Source organism: Pseudochaenichthys georgianus, chromosome 11, assembly GCF_902827115.2.
Source record: "Pseudochaenichthys georgianus chromosome 11, fPseGeo1.2, whole genome shotgun sequence".
NCBI lineage: Eukaryota > Metazoa > Chordata > Actinopteri > Perciformes > Channichthyidae > Pseudochaenichthys > Pseudochaenichthys georgianus.
In genome coordinates this window covers 8444802-8459324 of record NC_047513.1, presented here as the reverse complement: position 1 = coordinate 8459324, position 14523 = coordinate 8444802, and the positions used below count along the sequence as shown (strand labels likewise).

The window sequence follows — 14523 nt, the reverse complement described above, 5'->3', positions numbered from 1 at the left end:
TGCCAGAGCTCCATCCACTCGGGCACAGTATGAGTGCAAATGGAGGCTCTTCTCCCACTGGTGTGTGAGTAAGGCGGAGAATCCGGGACATTGCTCCGTGGCCACCATTTTAGAGTTTCTGCAGTCCCTTCTGGATAGTGGACGTTCTCACTCCACTTTGAAGGTGTATATGGCTGCTATCTCTGCCCGACATGTCGGAGTCGATGGCGCCACAGTGGGGCGCCACAGGTTGGTGTCCCTCTTTCTAAGAGGGGCTCTACGGCAGCGCCCCCCTAGCACCCCAAGGGCCCCGGCTTGGGACCTGCCCCTAGTGTTGGATGCACTATCATCTCCTCCCTTCGAACCCTTGGCCCAGGTCGGGCTTAAATGGCTGTCCCTGAAGGCAGCATTTCTGCTTGCCATAACCTCAGGGAAGCGAGTCGGAGAGCTTCATGCCCTCTCCGTAAGCAGTACATGCCTGAGGTGGAACTCCGATGGCTCGGGTGTCACCCTCTGGCCGAATGTGGCGTTCTTGCCCAAGGTGCTTCCACTAGCCCACTCCAATCGGCCTATCCAGCTGGCACGCTTTAACATTCCACAGGAGAACGGCACACCTGAGTTGCTGTGCCCTGTGCGTGCCCTGAGGGCGTATATTGATGCTACGGCCTGTATACGACAGTCAGAGCAGCTCTTCGTTTGCCATGGCGGCACTAGGAAGGGGCGTGCTCTCTCGAAGCAGCGGCTGTCCCACTGGGTGGTGGATACCATCACATGTGCCTATGGGGCCAGTGGCCGCCCCCCGCCATCAGGGGCCAGATGCCACTCTACAAGAGGCGTCTCAACATCGTGGGCTGCCCTAAGAGGGGTGCCCCTGGAGACCATCTGCGCCGCGGCGTCATGGGCGTCTTCTGGCACATTCTCCAGGTTCTACCGGGTCAATGTCGCCACTCCTCACCCCCTGGGGGTGGTCTTGTGGCCAAGCTCCGCTGCTTCCAACTAGGTGAGTAAGTGCTTGGATTCTTCATGACATGGTTGGTATAGGTCATCCAGTGCTAAAGCACCGCCTCTGGCGGTCAGTAGGGACGAAATAGAACGATAGTTACGGCTGTAACTACGGTTCTATGAGTCCCGGATGACCGCCAGAGTTTCCTGTCACTCAGAATTCTTGTGTGCTCGCGAGAAGATTCTGGGAACAGATCCTCTGTCGACACCGGCTGATGTAGCCGGTGTCACGTGGGTCACAGGTGACTTTGTTGTTATTGGTACTCGAGCTGCGCATGCGCGCGATGGACATATCCAGTGCTAAAGCACCGCCTCTGGCGGTCATCCGGGACTCATAGAACCGTAGTTACAGCCGTAACTATCGATTTACAGGTTACATTCAGGTTGCACATACTTGTGTGAAATACTACATTGAGTAACAGACAGTACATTTTCAGTTAATGTATGCATACACAATACATTTGAAATACTGTTGGCATGAAAAGATTTAGTATCTTAACATGTTCTTGTTGTTGAGTCTATTGTAGTCTTGTTTTCACCATGATAACAATATGTCATAATATTTAAAGGTAGTGGTGCAATGAAAAAATGAAACAATAGATATGATGGAATTACAAAAAGACATGAGTTTGGAGCATTAATTACTAGCTTTCTACTGCAAAGCAATGTTAATGAATGCAATGTTAATGAGGCACTGAGGTGTCCCTCGCGTTTATTATTTCTGGGATGCACCTGTTTTCACCATCTTCTTCCTAACAGGTCGTCTGATCTTTGACAACCTGAAGAAGTCCATCGCGTACACTCTGACCAGCAACATCCCAGAGATCACCCCCTTCCTCTTCTTCATCTTGGTCAACATCCCCCTGCCTCTGGGCACCATCACCATCCTCTGCATTGACCTGGGTACTGACATGGTAAGAGACACGGACATACAAATATAACTGGACTGCGCACACTGTAAACATACACATAAACACTGTAGCATAATGTGCTTATGTCCAGTCAGGCATTACACATGCAGAAGCCACCTTCCAGCCACATGTGGCCCCATAAACTCAGCTCTCTTTCATGCCTTTCATCTCTTCTATGCCTGAGTTACTGGTTCACGGTGCTCAGCTGTACACAGACATGTGAACATGTCATACAGGTTCTCAGCTGGCCAGTATATACAGTAATGCCTGGTTATCATCCTCAGGGCAACAAGAAAGTTCAAAATGTTTCCACAAAATTAACACAATATAAAATAGAAGAATGAAATCTGGTAATATTCAGAATCTGCATAGAACAAGACACTGAAGGCTTCTCATTTCTCTAACTCCCCTCCTCGACTCCTATCCTCAAGACTTAGTCCCGCCCACAGGAGATGTGAGCGGAGGACTGAGGAGGGGAACCGAGGAGAGAGGAGGGGAAGCAGCAGGCGGTTAGAGAAATGAGAACTCGGCTGAAGTCGAATAGTCCATTTAGCTTAGGAACCTTCCTAAAGGAGTGAAATGACCCGGAAGTCCCTCAGTGGCAGCCATGATAAGTGCCGTTCGAATTCTCTAGAATGATGAGAATGATAGGAAAGGAGGTTTCAAACTTCCTTTATAACCTCCTTTAGCTTAGGAACCACTGGACCTCCCTAACCGACAGGAGAAGCGAAAATTCTGCCCCACAATGCCTTGCAGTCGCAGCATTTGCCGCCACTCAACAGTCGGCCGTTCACGGAAACAACCGATTATGACCGAGAAATTATATCATGAAAGTTACGGTGCTTATTAAGCATTTTAAAACATAGGTGGTAAGTTGCCAAAGTGCTTTGTTTTGAACGTTCATCAGTATTATAATCAAAAAGAGAAATATAAACGTTAGTTTTTACTGAAATGATCAAATAAAGTCAACATTTCACAGTCTTTACTGAGCTGTGTGGGGGTTGTTCAACTTTTAAAAGATGTTTGAATGGTGATATACACAGTGATAGATGTTAAGGACTAACGTTTATAATAAATACATCTGTATTGATTTTAAGATATTTAGTTCATACAATACGTATTGGGATCATTTGTATTAATGTGGACCGGAGGGAGAGGGTGACGAGCATAAGTTTCACTTTCCTTTTTTATTTCAATTCCAACTTTGGTCCTGAAGAAAATGTTTCTCTGTTGTCCACGTTCATAAAGCAAAGCAGCAGCATCAGAGCACGGTGCAGAGTCTCCAGATGAGTTCACAGTAGTCCCTCGTTCTTATTATACATCCATGTTGTAGTCCGCTGTATAGAAAACTGTGGTTTCCATAGTTTCCCCACAGCAGCAGACACACAAAATGACGTCCGCTGGCGCATCATAAACACGTCGGATAGTGAAAGTGCATTCGGATTCTCTAAAGTACCGCAGTCTCTTCTCCTAAGTCCTTTTGAATTCTCCTATCCACTATCCCTTAACCCCGTGACGTTTCACTCAGAGGTCAAGGAATAGACGATAGGGTTAGAACTTAGGAGCTGATCTTTGGACTATTCGACTGCAGCCCATGTATGAGGGGTGGCTGTGGCGTCACCCCATTCAAAGTGAATGAGCAGATTGGAGTTGTCGACGCTGTCGACGCTGTAGTGTGGACGGGCCGTTAGAGAAATGAGAACTCCTCTCCTCTGAGCGGTCATTTTAAAGAGACGTCCATTAATGATGACAGGAGGCACAGCAGCCCTCTGTCTGATGGACAGATGTGATCATGACCACTTATATATTTACTTTGATTCATTCACAGTGCGGTATAATGAGACAATAACAGGCTACAGATGCGGACACACACACATATTTATATAAATATATACAATTTCAGAATCAAACAAGTATGAGAGCACTCTCATAATAACGTAACACAATCAGACACTGGATATATCCCCCCCTCTCTCTGGTCGCTGAAATGGGGAATTGAAATGACGTATTAATTAAGTATTAAAAGTAAGCATAGGACACCAAACCAACTGAGAAACCACTGTAAACATCGCATCACGATGAGAGCAGTTAATAAAATAAATAAGTCCTGCCGTGCGTCACGACTCTTTGAAACATCACTGTTGCCGGAAATACATCCGTGGAGGACCCATCAGTGTATCCTCGATTATAGCTCCTCCAGAGAGCCTCCTCGATCCTCGGCCCTCGATGTGCATTTAGAGAAATGAGATTGGTCAACATGGCGCGCTGAAATCCATTCCCGGGTTACTACCGGAGGACCGAGGAGTCGAGGAGGGGAAATTAGAGAATTGAGAAGCCTTCACTGAAAACGTGATTTCATTGAAGTAAGGCAGGTGATACTGAACCTTAATTTAGAAATTAATTTCCAAGAGTTAAGGGAATTTTGGAAGGTTGGGTTCATGAAAAAACAGAAGAATAAATAGTAACATCCGGGCAAATTCTGAAATGACAAATTTGTCAGATGGTGCTCAGCAAAGAAAATCATTTTCTTTGTTCTGTAGCAGTAGCACACAATGCAACTATTTTCATCTGCATGCACTCCACACTATGTATTACCTGTCACTTTTTGCCGAACTGCATTGTGGGAAGCGACGCGGAGCTTTGCTGGTGTGGCTCGCTGCAAAAGTTGAGCAATGTTCAACTTTGTAAGCCTCGGCAGAAGCGTCAGCCAATCGAATCATATGCCAGTACAAGCTCTAGCCAATCAAACCGCTGCTTGTGTGTCAGGGGTGGGAGATTCATGTGATTGGTTGTTGGTCGAGTTTCAGACATGCCCGCCGGCAAGCGTCAACACACGCCGCTGTGTGGACGGGCCGTAAACATCCATCTGGAGACCGTCGAGCATCTCAATGAATTAAACACAGCCCTGATATTGAGTTCAAGGTTGCGTCTAAAGCGTATTAAACGAGACGGGCACTAGGTGGCAGTGTGTTACCAGAGCAGTTTGTCATGATTGGAAAGTTAAGAATGTAAAGGGGGAAAAAGCATCACAAAGTGAATGCATTCAGTGTAAACCATCCACTTCTGATATAAAAGCACTAAAAGATGAATGTCTCCTCCGTCAGGTACCAGCCATCTCTCTGGCCTATGAAGCAGCAGAGAGTGACATCATGAAGCGCCAGCCCAGAAACCCACTGAGGGACAAACTGGTCAACGAGAGACTCATCAGCATCGCCTACGGACAGATCGGTAGGTGCCATGTGTTCTCATGAAATGATAAGCAAGGTATAATGTGCTGTGAGGCGGTCATTATTGAAAAAAAGAACACCCTAAGCTGATCATGGACGCCGACGCGACACTAAACAAACTAACGACTGGACTCCCAATATAAATTTAAATGACAATGACTGAGTAATTGACTTGAAAATGATCATACTGCTTCCGCTAAGAAAATAAAACTCATCTTGAGATGAACGGCAGCACTGATGGAGGTTTTCTGTAACTCCAGGTCTGTTCACAGTTTCTTTCCCTCTAACAAGTCCTTAAACAATGCAGAGCCCACACCGTGTCCCTTTCCTTCTGTCCCTTGATCCTCCTTAGCAGCATTGATGGTATGCTTAGCAGTGGTGTGTTATTCATATGCATAACCTCTTGAATGTCCAAATTGTCCAATCAGAACTAAGCCGTGCAATAACACAAAGATATTGTCTTTCTGAACGCATGTTGACACCGACATAATCCAACTGCAGGAACCATCAAAAGTATTTTTGCTGTAGGTTAATGATGACCTGTTACGCACATTTGAATCCAATGAATTGTATTAACAGTCTTGCAGTTGTTTTAAAAAGTATATCATCTGACCCTAATATGCAGTGCTTTGTAAGGGATTGTAAACACTACTCACTACGTAGTACTATAACCAAATGAGTAAGTTGTGCATTTCAACTTAACGAATAGTATGTGGATTTTGTGTACGAGAGAAATGAACTCATGTATTCTACATTAGCAATGGATATACTGGATATACTCAACTGTACCACAAAGCATTGGGTCTTTTCAGAGGAATTGGTCCAGGCATAGAGGTGTTACTGAGGTATGTTGAGATCAAAGAGCAGCCAACCTTGCCCTCAGTCAGGTGATGCAGTCTCGTCATCAGTTTCCATGATTTAAAGGGGGTTAAAACTACAAACTCTGTTTCTGCAGGTATGATCCAAGCTCTTGGCGGCTTCTTCGCATATTTTGTCGTCTTGGCAGAAAATGGTTTCCGGCCGTATGATCTTGTCGGCATCCGGCTCAACTGGGACGATCGCTCCAACAACGACCTGGAGGACAGCTACGGGCAGCAATGGGTAAGAGTGATCTGACACGGGATCAGTGTTCTGCTGCTTCAGGGGCTCTGTGTGAGTGACCTGACGGAATAAAAGAAAGCATTAATACAAGTAAAAAAGCAACAACAACTTCAGCGTGTTGTGACTGCCGACGACCATTTCTTATCACAAATCGCATATATTGTTTGTTTCTTCCTCTGTGTAGACCTATGAGCAGCGTAAGATAGTGGAGTTCACTTGCCACACAGCCTTTTTCGTCAGCATCGTGGTGGTGCAGTGGGCGGACGTCATCATCTGCAAGACCAGGCGTAACTCTGTGTTCCAGCAGGGCATGAGGTCAGTCACACCGCTCTGAGGTTCATTCTAATTGTGTCTTTATCTTCAGCTTGTGATCACAGTACCAACTGTCTGGAACCTTCTACAACTTGAGTCAGTCGGTGCCAATGCATTAGCGTCGTGCGGATATAGTCGATGTTGTTAACACATGCAGATACTGCTGGATGTTCGTGGTGAAAAGGAACTCTTTTGCATTTACTCAACTACTGTACTTCTATTTTTCAAGCAGATTCATTTAGTATTTTTTATTTTCTGCCTCTTATTGCTACCTTTGCTGCACTATTTGCATTGAATTGTTCGCTTCTATTAATGATCAGAACATGTGATACAGTTGATATCAATGCAGTGCTCAGAGAACAAACTTTTACTCAAATATTACAATAATATACACCCATCTCTCTACTAATAGGTATTTGATCAGTAATACAAGCAGTTAAATCTCAAGAGGAATGGGGAAGTGTTGGCAACTCTGCATTGCTTTGTTTGTTGCAGTTCCCCACTGCTGTCACTAGATGTCACTAGAGAGCCAAGTTAACCTGACACACCTTTAATTTTTAGCCCCAATTTATGGGATAGGTTATTATTGTTCCCTTTTCCCCCTCCATCTTGTCTGGTTCTTACCCGGTCTATCCTCTTTTTGTTCTGCAGGCAATATTTAAGGTGCTAAGACACAAGCCCAGATACTGATGCTGCTATAGCCTGCAGGACATCAACTTTTAAGCCATTTTATCATCCAAAAGTAGATTTAGACCCTTGTAGTCTTAGAGTGGCAGAAAACATTGATTCCTCTCTTTGTGAACTTGCAGGAACAAGATTTTGATCTTCGGCCTGTTTGAGGAAACGGCCCTGGCTGCTCTCCTGTCTTACTGCCCAGGCATGGACGTGGCACTACGGATGTACCCGCTCAAGTAAGCTACACATCACTTTAATTCACATTTATATTTTCAGGGGTATTCAATTACAAAAGATTGCTTAATGTCATGTAATTCAAGTTTGTATTCTAAATATTATATCTTAGAGGTAAATACCACAACCTTTATAATACACAAATAGATCATTTTACTTTTAAGGCCGGTTAATGAGTAGTGTGTTCTTCATTAATGTATCATTCGCTCCGTTCTCTCTCAGGCCCAGCTGGTGGTTCTGTGCGTTCCCGTACAGTTTCCTCATCTTTGTTTACGATGAGATCCGAAAACTCATCCTTCGCCGAAACCCAGGAGGTAAGATCACACGCGCAGACACACCCATACCTGCAGCATGAAAGTTGCACACTTTTACCCAAATAATCATTCAATAGAAAATAGTGTTAAATCGTTTTATTCAGGGTAGCACTATACTACAGTACACAAATATATATTTCTCTCTTATTATTGCTATTAATAATACACATTTTAAATACATTCCAGCGTGGATTTTACTTTGTGAAAATAGGTCAAATGTAAAGGGAAAACATATAAGTTATACTTTACAAAGATAACCAAATAATCAATCATTTTTTTAGTACCGCTGCATCAGGTTACAACTTTTTAGGACTCATTTTAAAGTCCTAAATTACAAATTGTATTTTTGCCTTAATGCTAATCACTTGATTAAATGTGTTGATGGGTAACTCTTCTCTCTTTCTTGTTTCTCTCTCCTCTTCGTCCCTACAGGCTGGGTGGAAAGAGAAACATACTACTAAATTATCAAGACATCATTTACTTCTCAGCCATTCTCCAACCCTTCTTCTCCTTCTCCCTCTCTTTCCTCCTTCCCTCCTTCCCTCCCCTCTCAACAACTGTTCAAGAAAAGAACCTTTACTCCTCCTCCTCCTCCTCCTCTCCATCACCATCCCTTAAAGTTGGAACAAAACAACGCGCAGACCAACAACAGAGGAGGAGAGGGTTAGGGTCTGTCCCTGTCCTCTCTGTCCCTCTGTCCTCCCGTGTTATCCAAAGTCTAAACAGCACAAGTCTGCCAGTAGCACTGATGAGCCAATCGTATAAGTGCACTGTGAGCCGCGGTCCCTCTGCATACATGAATAAAGAATACGAGACAAGTACAAAAACGATTCCTAAGTGGCGATTAGAGCGGGTGGGTGGTGTCTCTTTAGTTTTCCTGCCAGAGAGAAGCCACCCAGATGCCGCTCCTAAATCCTGCCATTTCCTGCCATGCTCCATCCCTTCCTCTCCTCTCTTTCTCCTCATACGTACGCACTGCCAAGCTACTACTGCCCTCCTCCTCCTCCTCCTCCTCCTCCTCCTCCTCCTCCTGCCCATCAATAAAGAATCAATCTCACTATAAAACTTCACTCACGCCCTCAACAAGGTGGAAAAAAAGGTCACTTCCTCTGCCCCGTTCCCTGTCTGCCTTCCTCCCCCATGTGTTATTTGTTGTTGTTTTCTATTAGACGACTGGGTGTTTTTTAAGAAATTGTTCGTAAAAGTTTTTTTTTTAAAGTTTGGAGTGGGTCTGGAGAGCTGCTCGTTTTCATTCAGACATGACAAAGCACACTGTCTCTCCCTCTCTTCTTTCTCTCTCACCCTGACTGACCCTGCCTGTTTATCTGTCCCTGTCTGTCTGTTGGTGAACACCGTGCAAACCCTCCGTCCTTGAACTTTGAATACCTGCCTCCTCTTATTCTCCCACCCTTCCTCCCCCCTGCCCGCACCCCCTCTCTTTCCTCAAACTCCCCCCCCAACCTCACCCCTGTTTAAAAATTACAATCTTACTGTGTCCTTGGAAAAAGAGAAATCTCTCTGATTTCATTATTTAAATCAGTGGAAATATGGAATCGTTGCCGCTTGGTGCCAAGGTGAATCGTGACGTCACCCCATTCAAAGTGAATGGGCAGAAGCGTTGAAGCGGCAACGCACGCCGCCGTGTGTAGGGGCCGTAAAGGTGGGGTAGGTAAGTTTGAGAAACCGGCTCGAAATACACTTTTTGTTATATTCCATGGAATGCTCTTAGCATCCCGATAGCAATGAATATCTTGAGTGCTTTGACAAAAAATCCATAAAGAAATGTCATCTGTGGAAGCCGTAGTACTGTAAAAAGCACGACCAATCATCTGAGCCGGCCCGGCTAAAGTAACTGGATGGCCTACCTGCCTGTCAGCCTTCCATCTGTGCACAAACTTATCTCGTGCCCTCATTGGTCATGTGCATGTTCGTGTGTGTTGGAGGAGGGGCTCTGTAAGGAAGTGGCAGATTTGTTCCGGCTCTGTATTTTCAAATTCTAGCGCACTCGAGCTGGTTTCTCCAAAACTACCTACCCCACCTTTAAGCTGCCAAACAGCAGCGAAAACAAACAAAATGAAATGAAATACAATAGAAGGATCTCTCTTTTTCAGCTTGGTCTCAAGTTTGTTTTTGTGTGGAGTTTTGTCAGAAAATTGAAATAAATGCTGTGACCAACTCTTATTTATGGCAGCAGTGTCAAGTCCTCTGTTTTCTACCACATCTCATGTCTACAAATATGCTGTTAGTTTAGGCATTTGGTAAAAATGTTGTTTCTCTGAAAATAGGATTAAAGAACGTTTTTCCAGAACATTTTCAATCTGTTATGGGCAACAGGCTCTTACACACATAGTACATTGAATTACTGCAGCATCCATCAGTTCAACACTCCAACACGACTTCAAGAACTTCTTGCAGGCATCAGATTCATATGCTCAGCTTTGTAGGTAAGAAACAACAGTCTCACCAAAGACAAAAGGTCCAAATAGTTTCATATTTCATAATCTCTCTTAGCAAATGAGTTTGCCCAGCTGTCATGAAAATGTAGATGTTCAAATGTTCTTTCTTTTTAGCACCCTATGTTCTCTTTGGCCACTTGGTGGAAACAGAAACAAGCTGTGAACACACTGATGCAGTATGAAAACTGTGAAGATGAAATGGTGAGCTCGACAGCTACCAGTTGCTTATACACATTATGCTGTTATGAAGCAATATGATCGTACATTCAGTCGTGCTCGTGCCCAATATTCAATCTTTGTGATCTCTGTCCTTGGTCTTCACCAACCTGAGGGGGAAAGGCTTTTAGTTGCTAAAGGCCTACATCCACCTACTAATGTCCCTTACTATGTCCGACTGCTGTTTGATGCAGAACAGGTAGGTACAGTCGGTTAAGACATTGCTATTTAAATACAATTATTATGCACATATCAATAAAGGACTTCCCGTCCATGTTGAAGTTACGATTTTTGATGAAAAGTGTATTCTTCACATGCCTTAATCTAAGTGTCACGAGCAGTGATGTGAGACATGTTAAGTGAAATGGACCTTGTGTTTATTTGTTGGTTTTGCTAATGTTTCAAAGCACAAGTAAGAACTTCTAATTCAGAACTTTGAAGCTGACACGGACAAGAAGTTCTGGAAGCGCTCAGTAAAAACAACTGGCAATTCCGTAACTCTGCTGAAGGAGAGCATGCAATATAATCAAAAGCACCAAGAACACTTTAATGCATGGACCTGTTGGTGAAATAGTTTCCTACGTAAGTCAAGAATACATATTTTAAAGAAAGAATCAGGAGCATTGTTAAAGTACTGCAATATGAACATTGCTTTATCATGGCCTATACCCTATCAACATAATGTCAAGGCTGTTTGCTTTTCTCTTTAGAAAGAAACGTCTGTTGCTATGAGAAGGCTGTTTTTCTTGCACATGAGCAGGGCAGGCCTGTGAGATGTCTGCAGAGGAATTCAACCAAACAACCTTTGGGGGAAACATTTAGTGACTTGAACAAACAAAAGGTTGGACTGACCGTAACACTGGTAAGAACACACAGAAGATGTCTCCTATAACCATCATGTACAGAATGTTCCCTCATCCTGTATTACAGACCCTCTTTGCAACTATGTGCAGGTTTGTCAGGGTCGTCATCCTCAAAATGTGTGGCTTAAAGGGTTTGGAACCCACGACTTACCTGAACACCCTCCCAACTCAAGTAAGTTTAAACAGTGTGTGAGGGTTAAACACATTTCATAACAAACCATCACACAACAGGCAAAATACAATGTATCTCTTTCAAAGTTAGTCAGGGGTAAACTCTCAATAGATGATGTATTACCTTCAAAATCATTTATACTAGACTCTAATAAGGGTTCTTCCTGACCGGCTAAGGTTCTACAGTAATAACCCGAACCCTGCTCTTTTAATTCAAGTGTTTTATGTAAGACCACAGGTTTGATTATAACCCTTTTGGGAAGAAATCATTTTTCAATAATTGATGAAAGCATTGGTGTTCAAATATCCTCCCCCCCCCCACAAACTGAATGTTAGGGTTAGTGCCTCTGTGTTGCTTTACAACATCAGCAAGGCCCTTTCCAGCATGAGGCCCCTGTATGCTGTTCCCATGGCCGCAGGCGGACACGTTGAAGTAAAACCATCTAATCGTGGTTTGCCCTAACCACCATCGACAAAGCATCAGATTCTTACGTTTTTAGTTCATCTGTAAAATGTAATATGATTCTTCATAGAACCCTCGGAATGCTTGAGCTTTATAGGTGGAACCTTGATAAAAAAGTATATTTTTAGAGGCTCCTTGGATGTGTTCTTGATGACACCCTTTGGAATGTATAAAGAGTTATCTGTAGAACCACATTGGTGGCTTATTGTCAGCACCCTCATAGTGGACAGCTTTAATGTTGGGTTCTAGGTGAAACCCTCTGAAAGGGTTTCTGAGTGAAACCTTCATTAAAGGGTTCTCTTTTGAGGAGAGTTCTAGGTAGAGACCTTTATATACGTTTAGGTTATGTGGTAGTTAGCATCCTTTATGGTTCTAGTTAGAAAAACTTGTATGATTCTAGTTAGCATCCTTTATTGTTCTAGTTAATATCTTATAAGGATCTAGTTTGCAGATGTTATGGTCATAGTAAGCACCCTCTATGGTCATAGTAAGCACCCTCTATGGTCATAGTAAGCACCATCTATGGTCATAGTAAGCACCCTCTATGGTCATAGTAAGCACCATCTATGGTCATAGTAAGCACCATCTATGGTCATAGTAAGCACCCTCTATGGTCATAGTAAGCACCATCTATGGTCATAGTAAGCACCCTCTATGGTCATAGTAAGCACCATCTATGGTCATAGTAAGCACCCAATATGGTTCTAGTTAGCACCTTTATTTTGTTCCTAGTTAGCAGTCTTTATGTGTTCAGTTAGCACCTTTTATGGTGCAAGTTAGCAGCTTTATGGTTCTTGTAAGGACCCCATATGGTTCTAATTAGAACCTAATATGGTTCTAGTTAGTACATGTCATGGTTCTAGTAAGTATATGTTATGATACTAGTAAGCACCCTTGTTTGATCTAACACCTGTTATGGTTTAATTCAGGGGTCTTCAATCAACCCTAACATTAACACGTTTTATTATAAGGTAACTGCTCTAAATCTAAATACATAAACAAACAGCTGTGATGTAATTGGGAGGACCATGTGTAACAGGACCATGTGTAACAGGACCATGTGTAACAGCACCATGTGTAACAGCACCATGTGTAACAGGACCATGTGTAACAGCACCAACAGCACCATGTGTAACAGCACCAACAGCACCATGTGTAACAGCACCATGTGTAACAGCACCATGTGTAACAGCACCAACAGCACCATGTGTAACAGCACCATGTGTAACAGCACCATGTGTACAGTAACAGCACCAACAGCACCATGTGTAACAGCACCATGTGTAACAGCACCATGTGTAACAGCACCATGTGTACAGTAACAGCACCAACAGCACCATGTGTAACAGCACCATGTGTACAGTAACAGCACCATGTGTAACAGCACCATGTGTACAGTAACAGCACCATGTGTAACAGCACCAACAGCACCATGTGTAACAGCACCATGTGTAACAGCACCATGTGTACAGTAACAGCACCATGTGTAACAGCACCATGTGTACAGTAACAGCACCATGTGTAACAGCACCAACAGCACCATGTGTAACAGCACCATGTGTACAGTAACAGCACCATGTGTAACAGCACCAACAGCACCATGTGTAACAGCACCATGTGTAACAGCACCATGTGTAACAGCACCATGTGTACAGTAACAGCACCATGTGTAACAGCACCAACAGCACCATGTGTAACAGCACCATGTGTAACAGCACCAACAGCACCATGTGTAACAGCACCATGTGTAACAGCACCATGTGTACAGTAACAGCACCATGTGTAACAGCACCAACAGCACCATGTGTAACAGCACCATGTGTACAGTAACAGCACCATGTGTAACAGCACCAACAGCACCATGTGTAACAGCACCATGTGTAACAGCACCATGTGTACAGTAACAGCACCATGTGTAACAGCACCAACAGCACCATGTGTAACAGCACCATGTGTACAGTAACAGCACCATGTGTAACAGCACCAACAGCACCATGTGTAACAGCACCATGTGTAACAGGGTTTTAGGCCGTAACCATTTCTAAATGTGTGATATTGAAATATAACTGAAACAAGGAGGCAGCAGTATCTTCTGTTCAGCACCAGTAACATGTAGCCAATATGAACACATTTCCCAACAAGCTTTCAAATCCGCTCCACAAATCATTTTCTAATATCCAGTGGACTACTCGACAGGGACATCTATTCTGCTGCTGCACTTAAAGTGCCAAAAACACAATGATGCTCGAGCACAGAATACTGTCATACATCCTAAACCTTTTCAGTTTTTTTGGAACAGGACTTTCTGCTGTCTACATTATCTTTGCATTTATATTTTTACAATTGAAATGAGTTACCTGATTTGGCATTAAACCTGTTTAGTTGAATTGCTTTGTAACCTAAGTTGACATCAATTTCGAATAACATTAATAGTTAATAACACAAGCAAAAACACTTAATGTACAATGAATTGTATTACTTTAATTTTAAATTCTGTAACACAATAAAAAACAGGAGTTTAAAGAATATTACATGCCACACCTGCAAGGGTTATACAACCATATTGAGTTGTTTATTGTGTAAATAATTTAAACAACAG

At 43.4% G+C, this 14523-nt stretch overlaps 2 protein-coding genes across 2 annotated transcripts in view; both read left to right on the top strand.

Moving 5' to 3' along the window:
- atp1a3a (ATPase Na+/K+ transporting subunit alpha 3a) overlaps positions 1 to 9930 on the top strand; it is a 39827-nt gene extending 29897 nt beyond the window's left edge. The window contains exons 18-24 of the mRNA XM_034094248.2: positions 1741 to 1895; positions 4997 to 5120; positions 6075 to 6220; positions 6405 to 6535; positions 7342 to 7443; positions 7664 to 7755; positions 8188 to 9930. Of these exons, the coding sequence (XP_033950139.1) occupies positions 1741 to 1895; positions 4997 to 5120; positions 6075 to 6220; positions 6405 to 6535; positions 7342 to 7443; positions 7664 to 7755; positions 8188 to 8216 (779 nt within the window). The 3' untranslated portion in view covers positions 8217 to 9930. The remainder of the gene's footprint in view (positions 1 to 1740; positions 1896 to 4996; positions 5121 to 6074; positions 6221 to 6404; positions 6536 to 7341; positions 7444 to 7663; positions 7756 to 8187) is intronic.
- Positions 9931 to 12952: 3022 nt separating this feature from the next.
- LOC117455477 (keratin-associated protein 9-1-like) lies at positions 12953 to 13952 on the top strand. Its single transcript, XM_034094995.1, has 4 exons — positions 12953 to 13168; positions 13309 to 13395; positions 13566 to 13691; positions 13812 to 13952. The coding sequence occupies exons 1-4, from the start codon at positions 12953 to 12955 to the stop codon at positions 13950 to 13952; spliced, it is 570 nt and encodes a 189-aa protein (XP_033950886.1).
- The last annotated feature ends 571 nt before the right edge of the window (positions 13953 to 14523 follow it).